This window comes from Dama dama, chromosome 13 (genome assembly GCF_033118175.1).
Source record: "Dama dama isolate Ldn47 chromosome 13, ASM3311817v1, whole genome shotgun sequence".
In the NCBI taxonomy this organism is placed as follows: Eukaryota; Metazoa; Chordata; class Mammalia; order Artiodactyla; family Cervidae; genus Dama; species Dama dama.
In genome coordinates, this window is record NC_083693.1 from 76,411,705 (window position 1) to 76,438,683 (window position 26,979).

Genomic DNA, 26,979 nt, shown 5'->3' on the forward strand with positions numbered 1-26,979 from the left:
TTTTAAGTAGAACATTTGGAATTTTCTATATAGACTTTATTATCATCTATGAATAGAGAGGGTGTTTCCCAGGTAGCTCAGTGGTCAAGAACCTCCCTGCCAATGCAGGAGACAAAAAAGATGTGGGTTGGATCCCTGGGTTGGGAAGATCCCCTGCAGAAGGTCATGACAACCCATTCTAATATTCTTGCCTGAAGATTCCCATGGACAGAGAAGCCTGATGGGCCACAGTCCATGCGGTCACAAAGAATCGGACATAACTGAAGCGACTTAGCACACACTCACGCATGCATGCATGAATAGAGTCTTCTTACTTTCTATTATGTATGTCATTTATTTTTCTTATTTTATTGCATTGGCTAGGACTGCTAGCCAATAGTGAATAGTGGATACAGGGGACATCTTTGCCTTGTTTCTGATCTTAAACACCCAGTCCTTCAGAATTAACTATCACATTAGCTGTAGATTTGTTTTTTTTCTCTCTCTCTGAGACGTCCTTTACTATATTTAGTAACGATTTTCCTGTTTCTAGTTTGCTAAGAGTATTTATCATGAGTGGATACTGAATTCTGTCAAATGGTTTCTTTATATGAATTTATATGCTCATGTGATTTCGTCTTTAGACTGTTAATACAGTGGATCATACTGATTTATTTTCCCATGTGGAACCAGGCTTGTTTTTCTGAGGTAATCTTCATGTGGTTGTGGTTTTGTTTTTTTATGTTGCTTGATTCTATTTGCTAATACTGTTGCTTAATTCTATTTGCTAATATTTTGATGAGGATTTTTATGACATGATGACATTGGATTTTCTTTCCCCTTGTGGGTTGGCTGGATTTTCCCTGGTTCTTCATATGCAGAGTAATGTTGGATTGTATCCTGCATATTTAAACATTATTTCATAAATATCTGGTTTTATTTAAATTCCATTGAGAATGGTGACATTTTTGTTTTAGCACACAATCAACCCAGTTGGGTTCAAGCTGCACATTCCAAATAGCCTTGTGTGGATAGCGGTGTCAACGTCAGTTCTGCTTTCAAAGCCGTTGCAGTGTTGTGTGAATTCTGTCCTCTGTGGGCACTGCTAAGTGACTGGTGCGGGACCTGGGCAACGCTGTGTCCTGCGGCTCAGTTCTGGGACTTGGTGTGACATACACAGCTTGGGGCTGAGCCCAGAAGTCATAAACGCATGGTTGCTCTCTGGAGCCCCTTCTCTGGCTTGTCTCTGTCACTTTCTGGCTGCCTGGGGCTCCGCTTTCCAGTCCTCTGGCAGAAGTCTGGGGCCTTACTCACCTCACCCTCCTGTACACTCCCCCAGACTGAGCCTGCATCTTGAGACAGAAAAGTCCTGGCTCTCCCCCTCCCCTCAAGGCAAGTGGGCCCCACCCTCTGGACCCTGTCTCCTCTGACTGGAGAAGAGGGACCTCCCCCTAAAGAGGTGCCTGTGAGGCCTGCTGCAGTGACTGCAGCCTGCGGAGAGGTGGGACTGCCCAGGGGCCCCAAACCAGCAAACAGAGCCACCCCTCCCCATCCCTCTCCTCTCCCTCCCGGAGCCCCCTGGCGCAGGTGGAGGCCAGCCCAGGGACACAGAAGGAAGACCCTGAAACTCACCACCAGGCTGTGCTTCCCGTCCTGGTCCCCCCGCCCCCGCCCGTTTTGCTCTGTCTTCAGAGGCCTCGGTGCCTCCTGCACAACCTTCTCCCTGCAGGTGCATTGGCGGGGAGGGGCCAGGTCGGCCGAGTTACTCCATCTCACCCGAAACGGGAACCCAGGAGACGTGAAAGAAAAAGACCACACACATACATGACTCCTTGGTCTCGCCTGGGCAGCTCTTCCTGTCTCACCACCTTTGGCTTTTCTTTACCAAAGTGAGTGTGTGTGTGCGTACATGCATTGTATTCTGGACCGCTGGAGCGAGAACTGCAGGCACCCTGACAATCCACCTGGACACGTCATCACGCCTCGCTCCAGAAATGGTCTCCTGGGGAGCATCCACCCCGGAGACCCCCGTGGCGATGCCACACACCACCCTTCTTCAGTGCATATTTGCACGATCAGTCCTTCCCCATCCATACGCTCATGATTTATATGTGTTCCTTGTAAACAGGATGTATTTTGATTTAAAAAGAAAAACAAAAGACTGATCATCTTAGTCTTTCCATGGGAATGTTTAATCCATTTGCATCTAATGTAATTACTGATAAATTAGTTTGTAAACCTGCTGTCTTTAGAAGTTTTCTAATTTCTGCAGCTGTTCTATTCCCCCCCCCCCCCCCCCTTTCTTGTCCATGGGCTGATTAGGGAGAAAAGTTCCATGGTTTCTTCCCACGGGTGTGAGCACTAGGTCTGCTTGTGTTCCTTTCACTCTGCAGCAAGAAGCTGCCAAGCGCCGTCTTAACTCACTACAGGTAGCCCTCTGCATTTCACTCTTACTTCACAGGCCATTGTTGGTTTGTATTTTATCTTCATGTTTTCTAAAACAGTATCATTCCTAAGCACCTGTAATTTTTTTTAATGTGCCTCAGTCCACTTTTTTTTTTTAAAGAGGCTTTGTTGAATTTGTTACAACATTGCTTGTTTTTAAGTTTTGTGTTTTCAGACAAGTGGCTTGTGGGACTTCAGCTCCTTGACCAGGGATCAAATGTGCATCCCCTACATTGGAAGGTGAGGTCTCAACCACTGGACTGCCAGGGCAGTCCCAGTTTACATTTTTATGTTTTTAAAAAATATTTATTTGGCTTCGGCAGGTCTTCGTTGCAGCATGCGGCATCTTCGGTCTTTCCTGCAGCACGAAGGGGTGGAACCCAGGCCCCCTGCAGTGGGAGCACAGAGTCTCAGCCACTGGACCTCCAGGGAGGCCCTGCTAAGCATTATCATCACTACTGTAATAGTCTGTGTTAAGATTGCCCCGTGGATTTCCTGCGTCTTGCGCTCAGCTTTCCCTCCTGCCTCCCTGATCTCATATCTGGGATTCGTTTCTTTGCCCCGAGTGCCTCCTTTAGTAAGCCTGCTACAGCAAACTCTGTCTCTGAGTAAAGTCAGATTTTAGGTCGGCAGTTGTATTAGTAACCCACTGCTGCTGTGACAAGTTGCCACAGATGAACGCAGCACATATTCAGTCTTACAGTTCTGCAGTCTCACTGGGCTAAAATCCAGATGCTCTAGAGGAGAGTGGTTTCTGTGCCTTTCCAGCTTCTAGAGGCGCCTGTATTTCTTGGCTCCTGGCCACTCCCTGCACCTTCCAAGCTGGCTGTAGCCTCTTCAGATCTCTCTGACCCTGGAACCCCACCTCCCTCCCACAAGGAGGCTGGTGATGACGACGCCTGCCCTGGCAATCTGGGATGATCCCAGATCTCAAGGCCTATGATTTAATCACGTCATCCTGAGGGAGTCGGCATGCGTCCCAAGTGTTCTGGGCCTGGCTGGGGAGGGGGGTGGGGTGGTGGGGGTGGGCAGGGTGTGGACACACAGATGGGGGATTGGGAGGCAAGAGCTGGGTGCTGGGGCAGTGAGGGGTGCGTGGCGTGCAGAGCACTGACTCAGGCATGCAGACCTGGGGTAAAGACTGGACTTTCCCAGCAGCCCCTGGGTAAGTGGGGAGGGCAGAGGGAGACGGGAGGTGGGCAGGGAGGCCTGGCCGGCAGCCCCGCCTCGAGGGCGGATGGCGGTGGGAGGTGTGGGCTCAGGGCACCCAGCCCTGGCCTCCTCTACCTCCCCAGCCAGCCCGGGTGGGTCTGCCACGGGGTTGCTGGTGGTGCCCGCTGACCAGTCAGAACCTGCACCTCCATGCTACAGGAAGTGGCCTTGGTACCCGGGCCCCTGGTCCCTGGAGACCTTCCTGGGGAAGGTAAACTATCATCGGGGATCTGGGGCCCCTCCCTGGGCACAGAGGCATCTTTGAGGCCCTGACTGCACTTCCGCCAGTGAGAGCCAGTGTATGAGTGGCTGCGGGTGCTGGTATCCGGCAGTCAACCATCCTGAGAGCTCAGCTCCAGAGCATCTCAGCGTCTCCCTCATGCTTCTCAGGGTCGGCCCAGGAGGGCTTGCTGGCTCCAGGGCGCCCCTGGGGGCCTGGTGCTGGGGAAGGGCACATCATCCGTGCCCATCATCTGCAGAGATTCAGCCACCTGTGTGGGACCAGGCACTTCCCGGGCCTGGGTGCGAGCAGACAGGTGCGGGGGACCCAGGGGGTCCTTTCACCTTCTGATCTGCTCTCCTCCGTCAGAGGCAGCAGGCAGGCAGCGGGTGCGCACCCAACCGCCGTCCCGGGGTGGACGTGGCTGCGATGTTGGGGGCGGTGCTCAGTGAGGGCCGGCGGGGGGGGAGGGTACTCCGGTGGGTGGAAAGCGGCCTGAGCCTCCAAACTTTAGCATGCTCCCCGATGGCTGCCCACTGCTCCTGTTCTCTGGCCTCAGATGAGGACTGGGGAGAGGAAATTGGAGGAACCCAGGGCCCAGGGTCTCTGGGAGGCGGCACTATGTCCGCAAACGAGGCCCCATGGGGCCCCTTGCAGATGGGCGGCGGCCACCCGGGCCCGCCTCGGGGCCAGCTCCGCGGTAAGACCGCCTGTTGCCGGCGATCAGAGTAGCCCTGGTCGGCGGCCTGGGTGTGGGCTGCCGCAGAATTTCAGGGCGCCCGAGTCTCTCTCGGGTTGCCGAGTGACGCCGGTGGAGAGGCTTCCCGGGCAGCGCATGGAGCCCTGGGGCGACCGGCTTCCTAGTGCCGCGGTCCCGGGCGCCGCTGCCTCGCAGCGCTGTCGCCCTGGCAACCGGCGCCGCTGAGGGGGTGGGGGCGCGGGGACCCCAGTCCGGGTCCTGCGGGCGCGGGCGGCCGGGAGCGTGGGGCGGGGCCTCGGGCCGGGGGCGGGGCGCGCGCGGGCGGGGGGCGCCGCGGAGCCGAGGAGAGCGCGGCCTCGGCGGGCGCGCAGACAGGCTCCGTGGGGCCAGGCCCCGCGCGCGCAACATCTGGCCGGCGGCGGGTAGGTGCGGGCAGGGCGCGCGGGCAGGGCGCCCTGGTGAGCCCCGAGTGCCCGGCCGCAGGGGCGGCAGGGTGCAGGGGCAGCGCTGCAGGGGTGAGGCCTGGCGGCCGGACTGCCTGGACCAGGCCCTGTTGGGGGGAGCGGGCGGAGCGGACCGAGGAGCCGAGACGCAGCCTGCCAGGAGCGGCCCAACCCCTTCACCGGCCTCCGTCCGATCGGGCTGCGGGAGGGCCGCCTTCTCCTCTCCCCTTGCCACTCCTTGTGGGCACTGAGGGGTGCGTGCAAGGCGCCAGGGAAGAGGCGGGCAGCGAGGCGCCCAGAGGCACCGGAGTCTGTGAGGTCCGGGCAGCCGAGCAGGAGGCCCCGGGCTGGGCTCAGGACGGCGGGGGCAGCAGGGCCTGGGGCCGGTCCCCAGGGAGAGGCCCGGCCGCTGTGGGGGGAGGGCGGCCAGGCCCTGGCTCCAGCCTTTCGGGGCAGGGGCTGGGGCTCCATGTGCGAGCGCCGATCGGGACAGAGTCTGTCTGGCCCCTGCGGCCCCGGCCCAGGTCTGATGAGCGCCCGAGGGAGCGGAAACGCTGTGGAGTGGATGGGAGGTGGGGTGCGCGGTGCAGCAGCCGTTTGGCTCGTTGGCCGGGCCAAGGGCTGGGATGAAGGAGATTCCCAGGCCGCTGCTGCAGCCACAGGAGGGGGAGCTTCGTGGGTCAAGTGTGTCCACTCGGGGGTCGGTGAAGAAGGGGTGTGTGTGTGATGGAGGGCAGGAGCTCACGGAATTGTGGGCGCAGGGGCTAGACGGATGACCCTTCCAAGGCATCTTCTACTCCAGGCGTCCACACTCAGAGTGGTGGGGTCCTGGGTGTGGTGGCGGAGACCCTGGGAGGTGGGTGCCAGGTGGGGAGCAGCTGGGATGAGACCAGGGCTGGAGGTGCCCACTTGGAAGGGGGCCTTCTTCCCCAGGCCGTGGGGGCTGTGGTGTCACCAGGGCAGGCCGAGCACTGGCTCCACAGTCGCGGGTGACATTAAATTTTATGTCTTTGTCTAGACAGGGCAGTAAACAGAGCTCTGGGGCCAGGGGTGCTGTGGGGGAGAGCAGAGGGGTGGGGAGCCCGGCTAGAAGTGAGCCTCAAGTGACTTTTGGGTGGATGAGGCCGGGGCCCTCCGTCTTTCCTCAGGGTGTCAGCGGGCACAGGGGTGCTGACCCACAGCCTGGTGTGGGGCCGTGACAGCCAGGGCCAGGGGTGTGAGAGGGGCGTAGGGGCTTGTGGCCCAGGCGGGCGGTAGCAGAAGAGGCTTCCTAAGATTGCCCCCAAGGCTCGGGGGCAGGGAGCGACTGGGGCCCACCCCTTCGTGGTGAGCAGGACGAGCTGGCATGGGGCTGGGGGAGTGCAGAGGGCAGGAGTTGCTGCCAGCGCAGTAGGGAGCCACGGTGCGCGCAGGGCGGAAGAGAATGGGCCACGTGCCCTGTGGACAGTGGGCCAGAGGCAAGACCGAGTCTGCGGACGCAGGGAGGAAAGGTGGGGCTGCGAGGCCGAGGCAGTGGGGCGCGGAGGGACTTTGGGGATGGAGTCATCCGGGGCCTGGATGACTCTCAGTCCTGGATCGGAGAACCTGCCCAGAGCCCCGGCTCCTCGCGCCTTCGTTTCTCGCCGAGCCGAGGGCGCAGGCCCGCGTCCCGCCCGGTGCGGCGCCGCGAGCGAGGCCGCCCGAGCGGGAACGGCCGCGGGACGGGACCCCGGGCGAGCGGCGCGGGCCGCTGGAGCGGGCGGGACAAACCCTCGGGCCGTCGGGGCCGCGCGCGGCGGGGAGCAGCCGCTTCCGTCCTCGCCCCTCCTTGGCTTCGGCGGGAACGCGGCCCCGGCCTCAGGTGCGGCGGTGGCGCCCCCTGGAGGCCTGGGCCCGGCGCGCGGCCCCTCGTGCGCGCGCGTGCGGCAGAGCCCGGCCCGGGGCGCGGACAGGACCCCCTCGGGGGAAGCGCGCTGGGGGTGGGGGTGGGGGTGGGGAACGGCCGCTCGCTCTGCGTACTGACCCCGTCTGCTCTGATCTCCCCAGATTCCGAGCTCGCCGGCCCGGAGCAGCGGCGCCCTCGGGTCGGCTGGACAGGCCCCGCGCCATGCCCGAGGGCTGAGCGCCGCCGCCGCCGCAGGGCCTCGTCCCGCCTCGCGTGGGACCGCGCGCGCCCAGGTCGGGGCCCAGGCGGCCGACCATGGTGCTGCCTCCCCCGGACCGGCGCCACGTGTGCCTCACTACGCTGGTGATCATGGGCAGCATGGCGGTCATGGACGCGTACCTGGTGGAGCAGAACCAGGGCCCGCGTAAGATCGGCGTGTGCATCATCGTGCTGGTGGGCGACGTGTGCTTCCTGCTGGTGCTGCGCTATGTGGCCGTGTGGGTGGGCGCCGAGGTGCGCACGGCCAAGCGCGGCTACGCCATGATCCTCTGGTTCCTCTACATCTTCGTGCTGGAGATCAAGCTCTACTTCATCTTCCAAAACTACAAGGCTGCGCGGCGCGGCGCGGCCGACCCGGTGGCGCGCAAGGCGCTGACGCTGCTGCTGTCGGTGTGCGTGCCCGGCCTCTTCCTGCTGCTGGTGGCGCTCGACCGCATGGAGTACGTGCGCACCTTCCGGAAGCGCGAGGACCTGCGCGGCCGCCTCTTCTGGGTGGCGCTGGACCTGCTGGACCTGCTGGACATGCAGGCCAGCCTGTGGGAGCCGCCGCGCAGCGGGCTGCCCCTGTGGGCCGAGGGCCTCACCTTCTTCTACTGCTACATGCTGCTGCTGGTGCTGCCGTGCGTGGCGCTCAGCGAGGTCAGCATGCAGGGCGAGCACATCGCGCCGCAGAAGATGATGCTCTATCCGGTGCTCAGCCTCGCTACCGTCAACGTGGTGGCGGTGCTGGCGCGCGCCGCCAACATGGCTCTTTTCCGCGACAGCCGCGTCTCCGCCATCTTCGTGGGCAAGAACGTGGTGGCGCTGGCCACCAAGGCCTGCACCTTCCTGGAGTACCGACGCCAGGTGCGCGACTTCCCGCCGCCCGCGCTGGCGCTGGAGCTGCAGCCGCCCGCCCCGCAGCGCAACTCGGTGCCGCCGCCCCCGCCGCTGCACGGCCCCCCGGGCCGCCCCCGCGGCCCCTCGCCCACGCGCGACGCCCTGGACACGTGACCGAGGCCCCCCGGACTCCGAGACGCGTGGCGGCAGGCGCGCGCCGTTTGCATGGGATGGGGTGGGGTCGGGTGCGGAGAGCGCCCCTACCCGCGGGGCCTGCGGCCGCGCCTTCATCTCAGGGATCCCTCGGACCACGGACCTCAGCCCCGGCTCCTCCCGCTCTCCCCGGCGCTGGGCCAGTGTGTGCGGCCCGAGCTGGAGCGGGGAGGGTCCCGCCTCCACCCACGGGGGGTCTGGGTGGCAAGGGAGGACAGAGTGGGCCGAGGTCTGGTCCCTTGGGGTCCCACGGTGGGGGCCTCTGGTTCAGCGTTTGGGACCGAGGAGGCCTCTGTCATTTTAAAGACTCGTGTTTACAGTTTTGTATGTAAGGTGGCTGTGCTCTGCCTGTTTGATGCGTCCAGTCTCTGATAGCCGGGGAGGGGCGTGGGCGGGACGGGGTGTGCGGGAGTGATGGCGGGGTGGGGCCTGTGTCCTTCCCAGGCCTCCTCCCAGGGGCCTCCCCCAGCCCCTGCGCGGCCACCATTGCTCAGGCATTCTGAGACAGACCCTCCAGCCTCCGTGACCCCATCCCTACCCCAACGCCCCTCCCCGAGATGCCCTCCCAAGATGCTGGCCCTGTCCCTGCCGCCCCCCCCCCCACCCCAGCCCAAAAGTGTCCCTTGCCCAGGTTTCCCTGACACCGTGGGGGCTCTCCCTGGCCAGGACAGACGGATGCCAGATGGAACCCGGCCCCGGCCAGGCTCCCTGCGGCCCGGGTCAGGGGAGTGGAGCCCGGATGCCTGGGAAGCTGGCGGCACCCGGGGCCCAGGGCTCAGAGCCCAGAGGCGCAGAGCGGCCGCCTTGCCGGCTGGTCTGTCTGGACAGCCCACGGGGAGAAGCCCATCTGCAGGGCTCTCTGCGGCTCTGCCCAGGCCCTCGCACCTGAGATGTGACTCTGGGCACCCAGAAGGCCTGGGAGGGTCTCGTAGCTTCTGGGGAGGGGCCCTTTGTCTGGGGCTTGGTGAGGCTGTGGACAGCCTGTTTGAGGAGGTCTTGCAGACCTTTCCTGGCTTCCTGAGGTGGCTTCTGGAGGCCAGAAGTGACCGCAGCGCCGGCCAGCTGACCGTCCCTCACTCATCAGCTCACAGGTCCTCATGGAGTATCCACGCCCTGCTGGCCCCGAGCAGGCCCTGATGCTGAGCCAGGCAGACTGTCCCTGTGGACGCGGCCAGGCCACGGGGCCTGTCCGGAGGGGTCCACGCTAGGAGGCCTTCCTCAGAGCAGGTTTGGAGCCCGCGCTGAGGCCTGGGTGGGACAGGCCTGGGAGGAGCTTGGCGGGCTCTGAGGCGGTGGGGCCTGGCGGGGGCATGGCGGGCTCTGGCTCCAAGAGTGGCAGCCCCACCAGACCTGCTCCAAGTTGGGGGTGAGGGCTGGGGTCACTGCATGGGGACCCTGGGTGGCCCTGGGGGATGGGGGCTCAACCAGAAGTGGGGGCACATCTACTAAGACAGGCACTGGCACGGTGGACGGTCACGCAGGAGTTTTGGGGGAAACCAAGAATTTTGTATGAGGCCCCCCACGTGGAGAGGATCCTGGATCCGTCTTAGAAGGGGACATGGGGCTGGACAAGGCCCGGGCTGGGGGGGTCCCCTGGACTCGCGGTGGGGGCGGGGAAGGGCCTGTGACCAGGGGTCCAGAGGTCGGCTGGGTGGAGGGGCGAGTGGGGACACGGTTGGGGCAGCTAGGAGGCCACAGTCAACTCTGCACGATGGTGTCGGGAGACTGGGCGGAGGCTCCTCTTGAGTGAGGTCAGGAGCGAGGGGCATGGAAGGGACCCCGGGTGCCGCCGAGTCCTGGGGAGGCGGGGCTGAGGGCGGCCAGGGGCCTGGGCCTGGGAGGGCGTGTCCAGGTGCCCCCATTTCTGCCCCTCGGGCCCTCCTCCAGGCCAGGGCAGGTGCACCCCTCACAGCTCCTCCCCCAGGCCTGTGCCCACAAGGGCGAGGGTCAGAGAAGGCCCGGGCTGGCCTCTGCGAACTTGAGCCTTCCAAGCCAGGGAGACCCCCATCCCCGGGTGCTGGCGGGCTGCCCTGCCAGCGTCTAGGAGCTCACCTGGGCCTACTGCGTGTCTCCTGCACCCATGAGTGAGGCCCTGAGGTCCTGGGCCTGCCCCCGTGCTCACAGGGCGGCTCCAGCCCTGGCTGAGGCCCCGGGGAGCCAGGCGCCACCTCTGAGGCAGGCCTAGCCTGGCCTCCTCCGGGGGGCTTGGTGTCAGCGTGCGTCTGGGGACGGAGAGCCCGCGGCCTTGAGGACACATCGTCCCACCATGTTCCCCATCTCGGGGCGCTACCGATGCTTCCCGGGCGGTCCAAGGACCACAGCAGCAGCGAGCCTCACATCACCTCAGAAGCAGCGTCCGAGCTGGGGCAGGCAGGGTGGGGCTCCCCTTGCGAGCCTCCGCGTGTCGCCAGGGGTGTCCCGCAGGGGCCCGAGTCCAGAACTGGGTCTGGGACAGCTGTGTTCTGAGGCTGGCCTCAGGAGCGTGGTCCCTGCCTCATCAGTCCTGGGTGCTGGCAGAAGGCAAGGCTCTTGGCTTCAAGCCTAGGGCATCCTCTCCTCTCCCGGTGTGAGGGGCCCCCGCGGGCCCCTTCCTCTTGCAAGAGCAGAGGGGCAGCCGGGCCTCACCTGCCATGGGGCCCAGGCAGGGTCGGCCGCCCCACAGACGCAGCTCCTCCCTCAGGACGAAGAAGCTGCGACTCCTGACCTGTCTTGTTCCACAGCATGTTCATTCTTCTGTAGGAAAACAGTCTCATGTATTAATAGTGAAAGCCCACGTTGGCAACACTGAAGCCCCTCACACTGAGTACGACCTGCACCTCACCGTATCAGAGTCCTGCGTGCAGCGACGCCCTGGCGACCCCATGGGCTCCATGGTGGGCTAGGGAGAGGCTTGCCCAGCACCCCCGGCCGGTCAGGACGCTGTCACCGGCCGCCCTCTGGGGCCTCTGGCTGATGGTGGGGCCGGACACTCTGGAGTCACCGGCCTCTCGAGACTGAAGGGAAGGCAGCTTAACTGGTGGCAAAAGCCGGGTGACTGCCGCGTCATCAGAGAAAGATGGAGGGGAAGACCCCCAATCAGGCTGGGCGCTGCCCGGGGCAGGGGTCAGCAGGGCACACGGGTGCCCAGGGGCCAGGGAGGAGGGGCGTGTGAGTCAGGGGTCTGTGGGGAGGAGAGCCTGTTAGTCAGGGGTCTGCAGAGAGACAGCCGGCAGGGGGACACCCGGCAGGAGACCTCTGAGCCCCTGGAAGCCGAGAGGCCCCGTGACCTGTGGCCTGGAGGCCAGAGGGCCGTGGCGCCGTTCAGTCTGAGTCCCGAGGTCCAGGAGTGTGGCGTCCGAGGAGAAGGAGGCAGGTGACACAAAATCACGAGTCACAGGTGGGCAGGGAGGAGGTGGGTAGGCCGCTGGGGAGCAGGAGGCCGGCGGGCAGGTCAGGTCCGCTGAGGAAGAAGCCTGCTGGGTTTGCCGGCAGCTACCCGTCACGGTGACGCCTGTGCCTCTCCTCAGCCCCGTGCTCAACCTGGGCTCCACCCCCTCCTTCCCGGCGATGGGTCACGGAGGAAGGCGTGCCGGCCTCGCCGTGGACTCATCCGCGTCCCCCCAGAGAGACGTGGAGCCGGAGGGGACCGCGGTTGGGCGACGTGGACGCTGGTGATGCTCCCACGCGAGTCTGGAGGCTGTCCAGGCGGCTGGTCTGCCCGCCCCCGGGACGCAGACACCCGCTCCCGGCCCGTGGCTCCTCCCTGAGTCCCGCTGGAGAGGCGCGGGTGGGGCTGAACCTAGAGGGAATGCGACGCCCCCTCTCCCTCTACTCCCCCGCCCCAGCCCGCAGTTCCTGGCCTTGTTCGACGATAGAAATTGACCAGAGGCCAGACAGGAGATTCAGGGGAGGCTTTACTGGGGCCCCTGCTGCCGCCGGGAGAGAGGGCAAGTTAACAGGCTCCCTCGCTCGCTCCCCGCAGCGGCGAGCTTGTTCTTTACTGGGGTGAGGGCAGGACGTGGTCCAGAGCTGGGGCCGGGGCGGGGCGGGGCGGGGTCTCACTGGTCTGCCCGCTCTTGGTGGTGCGGTGCGCGGGGGCGTGGGCAGCGCGCGGGGCCGTGGGCAGCGCGCTGGTTTCGCCCGGGCTCTGCAAGGAGCTGTTGGGCTTTCTGCATCTTGTCGTCCATGACTCGCCCCAGCTGTTTTGCTGCCGGAGGAGACGTCCGTCCACGTGCCAGCCCTGCAGCGCAGGGTCCTGGCCCCGCCTGTGTCGGGGCCGCTGGTAGCATCTCTTCCTGTGGTTCTCAGAAGCTGGCCCAGGACTGTGCCCAGCTTAACCCCGCTGTCCTGACCTTGGACACCCGGGTCCACGGGGGAGGGTGCCCGGGTGCAATTCTGTTCTGGAGGAAGGGGGTCCACACTGGGGCCACTTACGTCTCCCACTTATGTCTCTCTCAGCTTTCCAGATTCTTCAGTTTTTACCCTGACATTCTCACCGGCAGCGTTTGAGCCCCCACCCATGAGGCGGGTGGGGGTGTGTCTGACCCACCTGGTGGGGCTGGAGAGCCAGCCACCCTCATATTTCCTGCATTAATCGAAAAGTTGAGCATCTTCTCACGTCTGAGGTTGAGCATCTTCTCACATCTCCGTGGAACATTCGTGGTCTTCTGTGAATGGCTTGTATTCCGTTTTTCTATTTGACTGTGTTTTCCTTACTGGTTTGGAGGCACCCTGTGTAAATTCTGGTCACAGTCTTCTTGTCTTAAATGGACACCAGGTGCAGAGAATCAGGGATCATTACTCTTGTTTCATGATATGCTCCCTTCCTGGGTCCATGCTGGGTGTGCGTTATGCACCCAGTCAGTCCTTTGTTATTTAAATCATAGAGGCACCTGCAAAACCCACCACCCGAAACCAAAGCTGAAATCTCGACACTGACTGCATTTCTCTGAGGCCCACCCACCCATCCCTGCCGTGTTCAGAGGCAGCTTCACCCTCAGTCCTGGGAGAGCCTTTCTTTTCTTTCCATTTTGTGCAGATTTATTGAACCCTGGTTGGGAAGATCCCCTGGAGGAGGGCATGACAACCCACTCCAGTATTCTTGCCTGGAGAATCCCCATGGACAGAGGAGCCTGGCAGGCTACAGTCCATGGGGTTGCAAAAGAGACAGACACGACTGAAGTGACTTAGCACGCACACACACATGTTGAATCCATATGTGTTTCTGAATTTGTATTTTGGCTTTAGTGTTTAACATTATGGAAAGAGTGTGACGCTATATAGGGCCTCCCTTGTGGCACTAGTGGTACAGAACGTGCCTGCCAGTACAGGAGATGTAAGCGCCCCGGGTTCGACCCCCGGGTCAGGAAGATCCCCTGGGGGAGGGCACGGCAACCCACTCCAGTATTCTTGCCTGGAGAATCCCAGGGACAGAGGAGCCTGGAGAGCTATGGTCAACAGGGTTGCGAAGCTTTGGATATGACTGAAGTGACTTAGCATGCACGGCACATCACACTACTTATATATTCTTCTGTGACTGACGTTTCACTCCGCATTTTACTGAGATTCATCCATTCTGTTGCGTGTCTGTTAATTCATTCTGCTGCCAGTGTGTGAATACTCCACACTCTCCCATCCCACCCCATCCACAGGTATTTGGATTTGCAAGATTTTTGGCACCATGAGCCACCCTGCTGTGACTGCTCCTGGGTCACTCATCCTGGGTTGACGTACTCAGGAGCAAAACTGTGGGGATGCAGGTTGGGGCTGTCAGCCTTCCCCAGGTGATACCACTCAGCTTTCCAGAGGCTGTGTCGAGTATCGCCCTCAGCCTCCCCCAAGCTTGGTGCTTCTGCATCCAGGGTGGCTGTTGATGGTTTAACATCAAGATCCTTGATTCTCGGTCTCTGATCTTCGCTTTTTCCTGGCGCATTTGGAGAGTTGGTCTTGGACGGTCTTGAGTCCCTGCTCTGTGTCTGAGCGTGCAGCTGTGCTTCTCACCCTCGCCTCGCCACGGCCTGGGAGTCGAGCAGAGGCATCAGGTGTGGGAAATCCATCGCCACCGATTCTGCCGTCTGACCCCTCTGCTGGTTTTGGGCGTGCGTGGCTTGCTGGAGCCTCACAGGTGACGGTGTTGCTTTCTTGCCTGTGTTGCCCTTGCTGTGCACATCGTCACGCTAGGTTTAGGTTCCTGTAAGTTGGTAACAGGTTCAGTCTTCCCGGTTCCTTTTTGGCTCCGTCTCTCTCTTTTTGATTGCTTATTTTCAAAGTTTGTGGCTGCGCTGGTCTTCGTTGCTGTGTGGGCTTGCTCTAGGTGCGGTGCGTGGGGGCTCCTCTCTAGCTGGGGGTTGCTGGCTGCTCCTGTTTGCAGAGTGCGGGCTCCAGGGCACGTGGGCTTCAGTAGTCGTGGTGCCTGGGCTTGGTGGCCCCTCAGCCTGTGGGACTGTCCCAGACCAGGGATCGAACCCTCGTCCCCTTATTGGCAGGTGAATTCTTAACCACTGGACCGCCCGGCACGCCCTGTGAGTGTCTTTTTGTCGCTGTTCATCCTTTGCGCCTCACCGTCCATTCTGCCTTAGAGAGTTCTGCCACACGCGCTCGTTTGCGTTTGTGTGCTGTGTGTTCCCTTCATTCTCAAACCCTCTGCTGTGGACCGTGTTCCCACCACCCCCGCGCGCTGAAGCCCCACCCCAGTGGGTAGTACTTGGAGGTGGGGCTGTTGGGAGGCGATGAGGGTCAGATGAGGTCAGGCTGGCAGCTTAACCCAGGACGTCCAGCCTCCAGGGCTCTGAGACCGACCTGCCTGATGTTTAAGCCCCGTCTGTGCAGCTTGTTGTCGTGCCCCTGGGCTGAGGGGCCGCTCTTCACGCTGCTGTCTCGAAGGTGGGCTCTGTTGTTTACATGTCACCTGGAAATCTCTGCTTGGAAAGACCCTCTGAATCCATGTTCATTAGTTATGAAGTCTGTTATGTTTGAACCTCTGTGCCCTGTCTCATTTTATGTGTTTGTCCTCTTTTCTTTTAATCCCTCCCCTCTCCACCCCCAGTCCGTTAGATCAGTCACATTTCCCATCATACTTTTTTTTTTTAAGGAAGCAGCCTCTTGTTTATTTATTTTTGGCTGTGCTGGGGCTTCTTTGCTGTGAGCGCTTTTCCCGAGCTGCGTGGCGGGCTTCTCTCTGCAGTGGCTTCTCTTGCTGTGGGGCCCGGGCTGTACGCGCACGCTCAGTAGTTTGCACGGGCTTCGCCGCCCCACAGCACGTGGGCTCTCCCCACATTAGGGATCAAGCCCGTGTCCCCTGCATCGGCAGGCGGATTCTTTACCAGGGAGCCCGCGGGCAGGTCCTCCATCACACTCTGTAAAAGCTAGTTTTATTTATTTAGTTTTGGCCGTGCTGGCTCTTTGGTGCTGCGAGGGCTTTTCTCGAGTTGCGGAGAGCAGGGGCTGCTCTGACTGCGCTGCTCAGGCTTCTCCTTGCAGTGGCTTCTCTTGCTGCCGAGCGCAGGCTCAGGACTTGTGACACACGGGCTTCTTTGCTCCCTGGCATGTGGGGTCCTCCCAGACCAGGGATCAAACCTGTGTCTCCTGCATTGGCAGGTGGATCCTTATCCGCTGTACCACCTGGGAATTCTGAGTTGGTAATTAACTTTATCCTCCAGGTCCACCCGGCTTCCTAGATGCCAACAGAATAAAGCTCCACGGCTCCTGCGAGGGCTGCCAGCCACCCCGGGGCCCCATCTCCTTCCTCACACCTCCTCCTGCCGGAAGGTGTGCGTGGTGGTGGGTCTGAGAACCTGTGCCCACCTGCCCGCTCTGCAGTCTCTGACGTGGTTCACGGAGGTGGTGTGGACCCCGCTCGTGTGAGCCACGCCACTGCTTTTCCTTGCGGTTACACAGCTGTGTTTTCTCCTTATGGACCCAGAAGGGGTTTGGGGCATCAGTTCTCTTAGCCCTCGTATGTCTGGGCGTGTCTCTCCTTTCTCTAAGTGATGCTTGCTGGCAGTTAAGTCTGCTGGACCCGTGCCCCTGGCCTTCCTGTGCTAACAGGCTGGAGATGGGCGTCTCCAAGCCCCACTCTGCTTAGTCGGTGCCGGTTCTGGCCAAGAGGAAGAAGGTGGACGTCGCTGCCCTGGTTCAAAAGTGACTCACGGAGTCTGGCGGTTTCCTGACCTCACGCGTCCGTCCCCTAGTCCTCTGCCCTGGACACCCCCAGCCTGCCGCCCCAGGACCCTAGTCTGTGTGGTGCCACCGTGCAAGATGGGAGCATGCTGTTTCCCCTGCTGCTGACTCAGATCTCAGCCATCACAGTCTCTTCCTGTAGATTCCAGAATTTCTTCCTCTTCCATCTCCTGTGCCACCCCCGGGCCCCAGCAGCTTAGCTTGTGAGTCACGCACCTTTGACCCTGGCTTCAGATCTCAGCTCTGGAGCTCCCAGCAGAGCAACCTGGGTGTGTGGCCTCCTCCTGTCTCCTGGCCTGTAAGCTGGAGTCCACGAGGATCCAGCCTGGTGACCCTGCAGCCCACCCAGGACGGGGGCTGGTGCCCGAAGGGGCCCAGGAGGCATTTTCTGTATTCTGTTTCTAAAAAAAAGTTTGGAGTGTAGGTGATTTAGTTTCAGGTGTCCCTGGTGGCTCAGCAGTAAAGAGATTCCACCTGCAGTTCAGGATGAACCTAGATGGTGGTTCGATCCCTAGGTCTGTAGGATCCCCTGGAGGAGGGCATGGTGACCCGCCGCAGTATTCTTGCCTGGAGAATCCCATGGACAGAGGAGCCTGGAGGGCTACAGCCCATGGAGTCACAGACTCGGACAAGATTGAGCGACCTGTACATTCACACACGTACGGCAAAGTGAATCAGTTACAGGTATACATATATCCACTCTTTTTAAGCTGCTTTTTCCGTCTAGGCCATTACACAGTATTGGGTAGAGTTACCTGTGTTAAACAGCAGGCTTGTTAGTTACTTACTTTACGTGTTGTAGTGTGTATATGGGGTTTTGGGAGAGTATGTTTGTAAGTGCCCAGGCTCAATCCTTTATATTTCACTGGCAATCTCAAAAAAGACTTTCAATCTTTCATTGAATTGAAAAGAAATATTGCAGCTGAAGTAATAAGTACATTGTATGACGGTCAGAGCAAAGAACCATATGCGGTAACACTCGCTTGGGTGGAATCTCGGCAGGGAAGCCGGATCTCAGCAGGACACTTGGTTTCGCAGAGTTTAACCAGGGAGCACTGTTTGTGACGGTCACCGGGGATGGGAAAGGGCACCCAGGGACAGAAGACATGCTGGTGATGTTTGGCCTGATGAATCTTGACCCACGCACCACGTCTACACTGCAGAATTCACGTGGACGCGAATCTTTATCCATTTTCTATGAAATGAGGTAGAAACCGGAGGACATCAGGAACGGTCTGACGCAGCGGAGGGCGGATTCAGGACTTCCCGCCCCCTCGGGGACCTTTGCTCTTAATGGGGGCAGCTCGGTGTTGGCGCTCACTTGGTGGGGAAGTGCCAGGGATGACCGGCGGGCCGACCGCAGAATGCCGGTTCCTCACCCGAGAGGTCGCACGCAGACCTGGGCGTGGGCCGTGGCCTGCAGGGGAGATCCGGGAGGACTTCTGCAGAGACGTGACGCTGGGACTCGGCCACCAGCAGGGCTGGCGCAGAGGGGCGTTGCTTCTGGCGGGTGGGACGCCCACAAACTGCTGCCCGAGAGCCGCTGGGCTGGGCCGGGCGGGCAGGACGTGCAGCGGCGCAGTGGCCACCAGGGGGCGCCGGTGCCCAGGGCTGCCCTCCGGCCCAGCTCCCGCTCCAGCTGAGTCCAGGTGGCGGGACCCCTCGGTCTGCAGGAGGGCAGCGCGGCTTCACGTCGCACTGAGGAGTGTCCTAGGGATTCTAGCGTGTGAGCCCAGCCTGAGGAGCTCTGGAGGAGCACGTTTCAACCTCGGGGTTCTTGGATATCGCGGGGTCAGGTTCCTGCGGTTTGGGGCATGAAACAAGCCGCTCGCTGAACCGTTTCTGAGAAATAGGTCTGAAAAGGGACCAGCTTTGGGACTGATCCGGACGATCACAGTTTTAAGTTTAATGTGTCAGGACCGCTGACACACCTGCCGCGCACACACCTATAACGCAGGTGCCCGGGCACAGGCGCCCCCCACCCCGCCCCCGCCTCGGGCTGTGTCTGGCTCCGCGTGCGCCCCTTCCCTCGAGGCTGTTCCAAGGACCCCAGAGCTCACCTGCACTGCAAGGGCGTGGGGTGGGCACGGGGTCCAGGGCGCGCACCCTCACCGGGCTCCAGGATGAACCTACATTCCTACCTCCAGGCGGTGCTGGCCACGCCCGCTGCCCCTGTCTCTGCCGAGCCTCCTGAGGCTCAGTGCCTGCGATGCTCCCGCTGGCCACACGGGGGCAGCAGAGTCCAACATATTGTCAGTCAATTGCTCAGTCATGTCCGACTCTGCGATCCCATGGACTGCAGCACTCCAGGCCTCCTTGTCCATCACCAACTCCTGGAGCTTGCTCAAACTCGTGTCCATTGAGTCGGTGATGCCATCCCACCATCTCATCCTCTGTCGTCCCCTTCTCCTCCCGCCTTCAATCTTTCCCAGCAACAGGGTCTTTTCCAGAGTTAGCTCTTTGCATCAGGTGGCCAGAGTATTGGAACTTCAGCTTCAGCATCAGTCCTTTCAATGAATATTCAGGGTTGATTTCCTTTAGGATTGACTGGTTTGATCTCCTTGCAGTCCAAGGGACTTTCAAGAGTCTTCTCCAGCACTGTAGTTCAAAAATATCAGTTCTTTGGTGCTCAGCCATTGAAATAAAAAGACGCTTGCTCCTAGAAAGAAAAGCTATGACAAATCTAGACAGCATATTAAAAAGCAGAGACATAACTTTGCCAACAAAGGTCTGTATAGTCAAAGCTATGGTTTTTCTAGTAGTCATGTATGGATGTGAGAGTTGGACCATAAAGCAGGCTGAGCACCAAAGAGTTGATGCTTTTGAACTGTGTGTTGGAGAAGACTCTTGAGAGTCTCTTGGACTGCAGGGAGATCCAACCAGTCCATCCTAAAGGAAATCAACCCTGAATATTCACTGGAAGGACTGATGCTGAAGCTGAAACTCCAATACTTTGGCGACCTGATGTGAAGAACTGACTCATTTGAAAAGACCCTGATGCTGGGAAAGATTGAGGGTAGGAGAAGTAGGGGACTACAGAGGATGAGATGGTTGGATGGCAACACTGACTCAATGGACATGAGTTTGAGTAAACTCCGGGAATTGGTGATGGACAGGGAGGCCTGGTGTGCTGCAGTTCATGGGGTCTCAAAGAGTCGGACACGACTGAGCGACTGAACGACAGCAACAGCCTTCTTTATGGTCCGACTCTCACATCCATACATGACTATTGTAAAAACCATAGGTTTGACTAGGCAGACCTTTGTCGGCAAAGTGATGTCTCTATTTTTTAATATGCTGTCTAGGTTTGTCAGTTTTTCTTCCAAGGAGCAGGCGTCTTTTAATTTCATGGCGGCAGTCACAGTCCGCAGGAGCTCAAGAAAATAAAGTCTGTCACTGTTTCCACTTTTTCCCCATCTATTTGCCATGAAGTGATGTGACCGGATGCCATGATCTCCAGGTGGTGCAGGCCGTGATCTCTGCCCCTGCCTGCCCAGGACCCCGGGTCTCATGCTGGTCCAGTGCATGCAGTGCTGCTGGTGGCCACACGGTGGCAGCAGAGCCCAACACATTCAGGGGCCCACTGTCCTCACAGGGCTTCCCCGGCACCAAAGCCAGGAGTGGCCAGAGGGCACGCTGCACCGACCAGCACCGACCAGCCCCAGGTTCCGGAGCTCGGCCCTCGGTCCCCCGGACCCCAGCCCCAGGCTCCCGAGCCCTAGGTCCCCCTGACCCTAGCCCCAGGCTCAGCCTGGACCCCGTCTCCTGCCGGGCTGAGCTCACGGGCAGTACTTGGTCACCCCATGGCCATGGGTCATCGGGGGCTGCGCTGGCTGCACCCGTACTGAGTGTCCGCTGAGGGCAGCGTTTGGAGAATTCAGGGACGCTGGGCCCTGGACAGTGAGACTGGTGCTTGGGGAACAGAAGGAGGATCCCCCACCGTCACCTGTCCTGGCATCTTTAGGGTGGGCATCCCTGTGTGGCAGGTGGGGGCGCCTGGTCCCTGCCTGGGGCAGGAGCCTGAGCCTGCTGGGGTGACATGGGCCTCCTGGGAGGGTCTGGTGGTGCCGGTTTGGGGGGCGAAGCTGCCATGTGAAGGACTCAGATTGGAGCAGAGGGGCTGGGGGGCCCCAGAGCCTTCTCCAGCTCTCACACCTGCACACACACGTGGTGGATCTGTCCCGTGAAAGCCAACAATCCAAGGGGAAAACTTGCCCCTGGTCTTAGAGTGCCGGCGGCAAGTGATGCCTTGCAGTGCTGAGAAGGCTGCTCCACTTGACACGCAGGCTGGCTTTGTACCTGTGGAGAGGAGGGTCCTTCCTGTCCCCATGGAGAGTCTCGCTGAGGCCTGGGACGTGTGCTGGCTCTTGGGCTGCATCACAAACAGCCCAGCCCATGTCCGACTGACTGTCCGTCCAGGCATATGGTCAGGAGTTCAGGCTCAGCTGACATTCTTGGCTCCTTAGGGCATTGAAGGGTCACTTGAACATGATTGCTGCTGGCTGGGTTGTTCCCAAACCTCAGCCATATATTGGGGTTCCCTCACCTCAGTGACTCAGACTGTAAATAGCAGGAAGCCTGGGTTCGATCCCTGGGTGGGGAAGATCCCCTGGAGGAGGGAATAGCAACCTACTCCAGTGTTCTTGCCTGGAGAACTCCATAGACAGAGGAACCCGGCGGGCTACAGCCCAGGGGTTGCAAAGAGTCTGCCACGACCTAGTGAATAACACTTTCGCTTTCACTCAAATGGTCCCTCCAGTCGGGGGTTGGAAGTCTCACACGGGGGCTCACACCTCCCACTGTCCCTCTTTAATATGTCTCTTTAAAGATTTACCTTTCTCTAGGTAACATTAGTTTATTTTTGTACCTTGTTTTATGTCCCTGGATATGTTGCACTGTCTCCTGGTTTAAGTCTACGGGGACTTGAACAGAAATTGTGTCCTGCTGTTGAGTGAGAATTCTATACATCTTCATTATGTTAAATTGGTTCACAGTGCCTTTCAGGTCTACTGTTCCTTTTACTTTTCTGTCTATTCATTCTATTAAGTTTTGAGAGTTTGGTATTGAAACTCCAACTAAAAATCTTACTTTATCTACTTGAAGAATAATTGTAATATATAGTGGGACTATAGGCAACTTTGTTCTATATTTTCCAAGTCTTCTGTAAATGTGTTATCATACTTTCATAATTTAAAAAATAGAAAAGAAAAAATATTGTTTTATATGTTCACTGTATTTCTACTTCTGTATGCCTTACAGCATGCATGCGTGTTAAGTCTCTCCGGTTGTATCTGATTCTTTGTGACCCCATGGACTGTAGCCCGCCAGGCTCCTCTGTCCACAGGATTCTCCAGGCAAGAATACTGGGGTGGGTTGCCATGACCTCCTCCAGGGGATCTTCCCGACTCAGCCATCGAACCCAGGTCTCCTACGGCCACGACACTGCGGCCTGATTCTTTACTGCTGAGCCACCAGGGAAGACACCACTCTATAGCGTGCTCACCACCAAAAATTCAGTTTCCATCCATCACCGTAGAGTTGGCCCCTTTACTCTTCTTGCCCGTCCCACGCCCTCATCCCCTCCCTGTAACCTCTGCTCTGGTCATTGACCCACGGGGTCTTCATAGCATGTGGTTCAGTCTCTGCATATTGGTTATTTTTCCAGCTTTCTTCTTGTAGTTGATTTCTAATTTCATGCTATTGTGATTGGAAAAGATGCTCAATAAGATTTCAACCTTCTTTAATTTATTGAGACTTGCTTTGTGTCCCAGACACCATCTAGCCTTGAGGAAGTACCACGTGTACGTGAGAGAACGTGTGTTCTGCTGCATTTGGATGGAGGGCTCTGTACAGGTCTGTCAAGGCCGTGTGGCCCAGTGTTTCAGCAAAGCCACGGTCTCCTTGTTGACTTTGCGATCTGTCCGCTGATGTAAGCGGGGTGTGAGAGTCCCCGACGATTTCTGCACTGCCGTCACTGCCTCCCTTCTGCTCTACTAGTAACTGCTTTATGTATTCTGACGCTTCTATATTAGAGTCTTTCTGGTGGCGTGTGGGCTCCAGAGCCCGGGGGCGCAGTAGTCGTGGTGCACAGCCTCAGTTGCTCCGTGGTGTGTGGGATCTGCTGAGCAGGGACTGAAACTGCCTCCCCTGCCTTGCAAGGCAGATACTTAACCACTGGACCACTAAGGAAGTCCCCACTGTTACGTCTTCTTGATGAATTGTCCCCTTTATCATTATATTCAGTCCATCTTTGTCCCTTGTTACCTTTTGGCTTGAAGTCGCTTGTCTGATAGGAGTGGAGCTACACGCAGTTTCTTTTGGCTGTGCTTGAGGTCTCCTGTTCTGTCCCTTCCCATTGAGCCTGTCTGTCTGCAGAGCTGGGATGAGTCTCTGGAGGCTGCATATAGTTGGGTTTTGTTTTTTAATCCATCCAGGCACCCTGTGTCATTTCACTAGTGAATTCGATCCATTCATATTTAGGGTGATCTTTGGTAAGTGAGGGCTGAGGACTGCTATTTTCCTTTTGTTTTATGGCTGTGCAATCTCTCCATTGGGGCTTCCCTGGTAGGCTCAGTGGTAAAGAACCTGCTTGCCAATGCAGAAGACGTAAAAGACACGGGTTCGATCCCTGGGTCAGAAAGGTCTCCTGGAAGAGGGCCCGGCAACCCACTCCAGTATTCTTGCCTGGAGAATCCCAAGGACAGGCAGGCTGTGGTCCAGAGGGTTGCAGAGTCAGACACGACCGAAAGCAACTTAGAACAATCTCTCCACTGCTTTTTTTCCCTTGTGTTCTCTCTACCATTTAGGTTTGGGGTCTTCTAGGATTTTTTCTCATTTTTTTTTTTTTTAATGTTTCTTGCCTCTGCTCTCAGTGTATGTCTTATGGCCACCATGAGGTTTGTAATAAAACGTCTCATGGATGAAACAGTCCTCGTTCTGCAGACAGCATCTATTTTCGTTTGTCGAACAGGGTCCATCCTCTTCCCCATACATTTTTGGTGTCTCAAAGTACTGCTTTTTATATTATGAGTTTGTTACAAGTTGAAGTGGCTGTAAGTATTTTTCTGCTTTCCCCTTTATCCTTTATGCTATGATAAAATGCTTAAAAGCCTATACTGTTAAAGAGCCTCAAATTTCTGATTCTGTCTATTCACCACTTTACTCAGCTTTGTGCACTCTTGCCTTTTTGTTTCTGGTCAGAGATCTCCTTCCAACAGCTCTTGTAAGGCAGGTCTAGTGGTGATGGACTGTCTCAGCTTTTGTCTGTCTGCGGAAGCCTTTATTTCTCCTCCGTATCTGAATGATACCTTTGCTGGATAGAGGAACCTTTGGGTCTCTTGAGAATGCCATTCTATTTTCTCCTGGCCAATAGGGTTTCTGCTGATGAATCTGCTGGTAGCCTAAGGGGGTTCCTTTGTAGGTGACCGTATTTTTTTCTGGCTGTCTTTAAAATTCTTTGTCATTGGCTTTTGACAATTTTAATATAAGGTGCTTGGAAGGTCGTTTTGCGCTGAGGTAATTGGGTATTCTCTCAGCTTCATGGACTTGTGTATCTGGTTTCTTCCCAGGTTTGGGAAGTTCTCAGCTATTCTTTCTTTCTTTCTTGGCTGCACCGAGTGCCTTGCGGGATCTTAGTTCCCGGACCAGGTATCAAATCTGGGCTTGGGGTAGTGAAAGTGCCAAGAGTTAGCCACTGGACTGCCAGGGAACGCCCCGCTCTGAGCCCCTAAAATAAGCGCTCTGTCCCTTCCCTCTTGCTTTCCCTGTGGGGTTCCCTCACCCTCACTTTGCTCCTCCTAAAGAGTCAGCTATAGAACTCATGGAATGTCTTCGCTTTGGTATCGCCGGCCTTTTTCCTCCTCACCTTGTGTCATTTCTAGGCTTCTACCTGAGCTCGCTAATTCTTTCCACGTAGCCTGCTCCCTTTCAAGTGCTTTCTAACGCGTCTCACTGAGTGAGTTCTGCAGCTCCAGCACTGCTGTTTGGTTAGTTTTTCACTAAGGTTCTAATCTTTCTGGTAACTTATTTCTTGTGTTCATTAAATGCATCTCTGAGCTCACTGAAGCGGCCCTCTGAGTTCCCGTGTCTCGTGGAGTATCCGTGAGGGCTGTGTGGCTTGTCCGTCAGTTAACTCTCAGTACGCCTTGACTTTAAGCTTGGTTTCTGGAGAATCGTCTTCTCTTTGTGGGACAGTGTGCCTGCTTCTTCCCGGCACTGGGAGGGGTCGGGGGGTTCCTGGCCGGCACCTTCCGAGTGGTGTGAAAGTCGCTCAGTCGTGTCCGACTCTGTGCGACCCCTTGGACTGTACAGTCCACAGAATTCTCCAGGCCAGAACACTGGAGTGGGTGGCCGTTCCCTTCTCCAGGGGATCTTCCCGACCCCGGGATCGAACCCGGGTCTTCAGCTCTGCGGGCTGACTCTGCCCCCTGAGCCCCCGGGAAGCCCCGGCGGTGGTTTGGATCAGAGCCCTCCCTTCCGTCCGGCAGGCGGCGCAGCGCAGGTCTCCAGCCTCGGCGCCCGCGGGCTCGGTTCCGCTCGGGAGGCGCCGCCGCCGCCGCCTCTGTCGGGGGTCGCCGGGGCCCCGTCTCTGCCCCTTGTGCCTTCGGGGTCGTGGGTGCCCCGCTGCTGCCAGGGCCTCCGGCACCAGCACCTAGTGCCCGGGGAGGGTGGGCTTTGCTCCGCTGCCTCTCCCCGACCACCACCCCGCCGCCGCAGGGGGGCGGACGCGGGGGACCTGGCTCTGCAGCGGGGGAGCCCGAGGGGCGGGGAGGGTCCCGGGCCGCGGGGCAGCCCGCCGCTGCGGCTCCGCCTCCCTGCTGCCCGGGCTCGCCCGTGCCGCCAGCCTAGATGCGCAGCTAGACGCGCAGCAGGCTGGGCCTCTCCGGTGCCCCCGGGCGTCGGGCAGCTGGGGGGCTTCTGCTGGTTGCGGACTGAAGGGACCCAGGCCACTCTCGCTGCCCCTTGCTGCTGACCGCCCCCGCCCCGGACGGCCAGGCAGGCACCGCCAGCCCGGTCCCTGCTAAGGGCAGGGTGACTCCCCACGCCCACCCCCCGGCCGCCTGGACCCCTCCGCAAAGGGGTCCGTCCATACGGCCCAAAGTCCCAGCTGCAAGGCCGGGCCCCAGGACAACGCGTCTCGTCCGTCCACAGTGAGAGCCCGCCGATCCTACAGAAACCGCAGGGGCGTCAGGCGGAACCGTGGACTGCTCCCCTGCCCCCGATATGTACTTATCGCTGTTCCTGGGACCGCTCGGTGGGTGGAGCTAGGGCTACACATGTGAACACAGGCACTCTCACGCACACACCACACGTGCTCACGTCCAAGCCTGTGACTTGCCGGAGATCCCCCACTCTAGAGCCGAGGGCTGGCTGGGCGTGGCCACCAGGGGCGCTGTCCGTGTGAAATCACGTCTTGCGGGAACACACGGGGCTGTGTGCACTTCTGCACACGAGATTCGGGGTGTGCGAGCGAAGAGAGCACGCTCCTAGCCCCAGGCCAGCTCGAGAGAGAGCACGGGGGGCTCCAGTCCCTCCATGAAGCAGCGACCGCAGAGTGGCGGCTCCCTACCCGCCGTCTGCGCTCAGGGTCAATAAAGACAGGCCGCTCCAGGGGGAAGCCCCCTGCGCGGGGTGTGGGCGATGTTACCCTCCGCTTGGGTGAGGGGAAGCATCTCCGTAGTTGTGGGGTTCTCCTGCGGGGAGAGCTGTCCCTTCTCCCGCATTTTAATTTTTTCATTCAATGCTTTACTCTGTTTGAATCCATTATGTGGTTATGTCAGTGTGGACTCAGGGCATTTATTGTACACTGTGAGGTCTAGAGGAGTACCCAGACGGTGGTCCGCGTGCCAGGAGGGGCTGCCCTGGGACCCCTCGGTCTATTGCGTTAGACCGAACAGTTCAGTTCAGTTGCTCAGTCGCTCAATAGTGTCCCACTCTTTGCGACCCTATGGACTGCAGCACGCCAGGCCTCCCTGTCCATCACCAACTCCTGGAGCCTGCCCAAACTCATGTCCATTGAGTCGGTGATGCCATCCAACCATCTCATCCTTTGTTGACCCGTTCTCCTCCCACCTTCAATCTTTCCCAGCATCAGGGTCTTTTCAAATGAGTCAGTTCTTCGCATCAGGTGGCCAAAGTATTGGAGTTTCAGCTTCAGCACCAGTCCTTCCAATGAACATTCAGGACTGATTTCCTGTAGGATTGACTGGTTGGATCTCCTTTCTGACCAAGGGACTTTCAAGAGTCTTCTCCAACACCACAGACCAAAAGCATCCTTTCTTCGGTGCTCAGCTTTCTTTACGGTCCAACTCTCACATCCATACATGACTACTAGAAAAACCATAGATTTGCCTAGACAGACCTTTCCTGGCAAAGTAATGTTTCTGCTTTTTAATATGCTGTCTAGGTTGGTCATAGCTTTTCTTCCAAGGAGCAAACAATGAGACCTCACAGTGTAAACACCCTTGTGTCCGCATGTGCATGTGATGACTCAGGACGGCCACCAGGGGGCCCCCGAGTCTTGCCCTGGAGTCACTGCAGGGCCAGGAGCGGGTGTCGGAGCCGCATCCAGACAGGCTGACCCACCAGTGTGACCTGAGCCCTGGAGCCCTGCCCAGCAGCCACGCTCAGCCTGCCATGCCCAGCGTGC

At 58.9% G+C, this 26,979-nt stretch overlaps 2 protein-coding genes across 2 annotated transcripts; one reads left to right on the plus strand and one right to left on the minus strand.

Moving 5' to 3' along the window:
- Window positions 1–4,579: 4,579 nt before the first annotated feature.
- Window positions 4,580–7,180, minus strand: LOC133068072 (basic proline-rich protein-like). The gene is made up of 5 exons (XM_061159138.1): window positions 6,998–7,180; window positions 6,529–6,951; window positions 6,175–6,436; window positions 5,909–6,052; window positions 4,580–5,553 (listed from the first exon to the last, which is right to left on the minus strand). The coding sequence occupies exons 1-5, from the start codon at window positions 7,178–7,180 to the stop codon at window positions 4,580–4,582; spliced, it is 1,986 nt and encodes a 661-aa protein (XP_061015121.1).
- Window positions 4,933–8,479, plus strand: TMEM121 (transmembrane protein 121). Its single transcript, XM_061159747.1, has 2 exons — window positions 4,933–4,978; window positions 7,025–8,479. Exon 2 carries the CDS (start codon window positions 7,179–7,181, stop codon window positions 8,133–8,135), a length of 957 nt encoding a protein of 318 aa, XP_061015730.1. The 5' UTR covers window positions 4,933–4,978; window positions 7,025–7,178; the 3' UTR covers window positions 8,136–8,479.
- Window positions 8,480–26,979: the final 18,500 nt, after the last annotated feature.

What these genes read in the sequence shown, in the direction of transcription:
- TMEM121 (XM_061159747.1), top strand. Translation starts at nt 7,179, where the DNA reads ATGGTGCTGCCTCCCCCGGACCGGCGCCACGTGTGCCTCACTACGCTG.
- LOC133068072 (XM_061159138.1), bottom strand. Translation starts at nt 7,180, where the DNA reads ATGGTCGGCCGCCTGGGCCCCGACCTGGGCGCGCGCGGTCCCACGCGA. An exon ending in GATCAGAGCAGACGGGGTCA is followed by an intron (nt 6,952 to 6,997) that starts GTACGCAGAGCG and finishes CCCCACCCCCAG; the next exon opens with CGCGCTTCCCCCGAGGGGGT. An exon ending in CGGATGACTCCATCCCCAAA is followed by an intron (nt 6,437 to 6,528) that starts GTCCCTCCGCGC and finishes CACTGTCCACAG; the next exon opens with GGCACGTGGCCCATTCTCTT.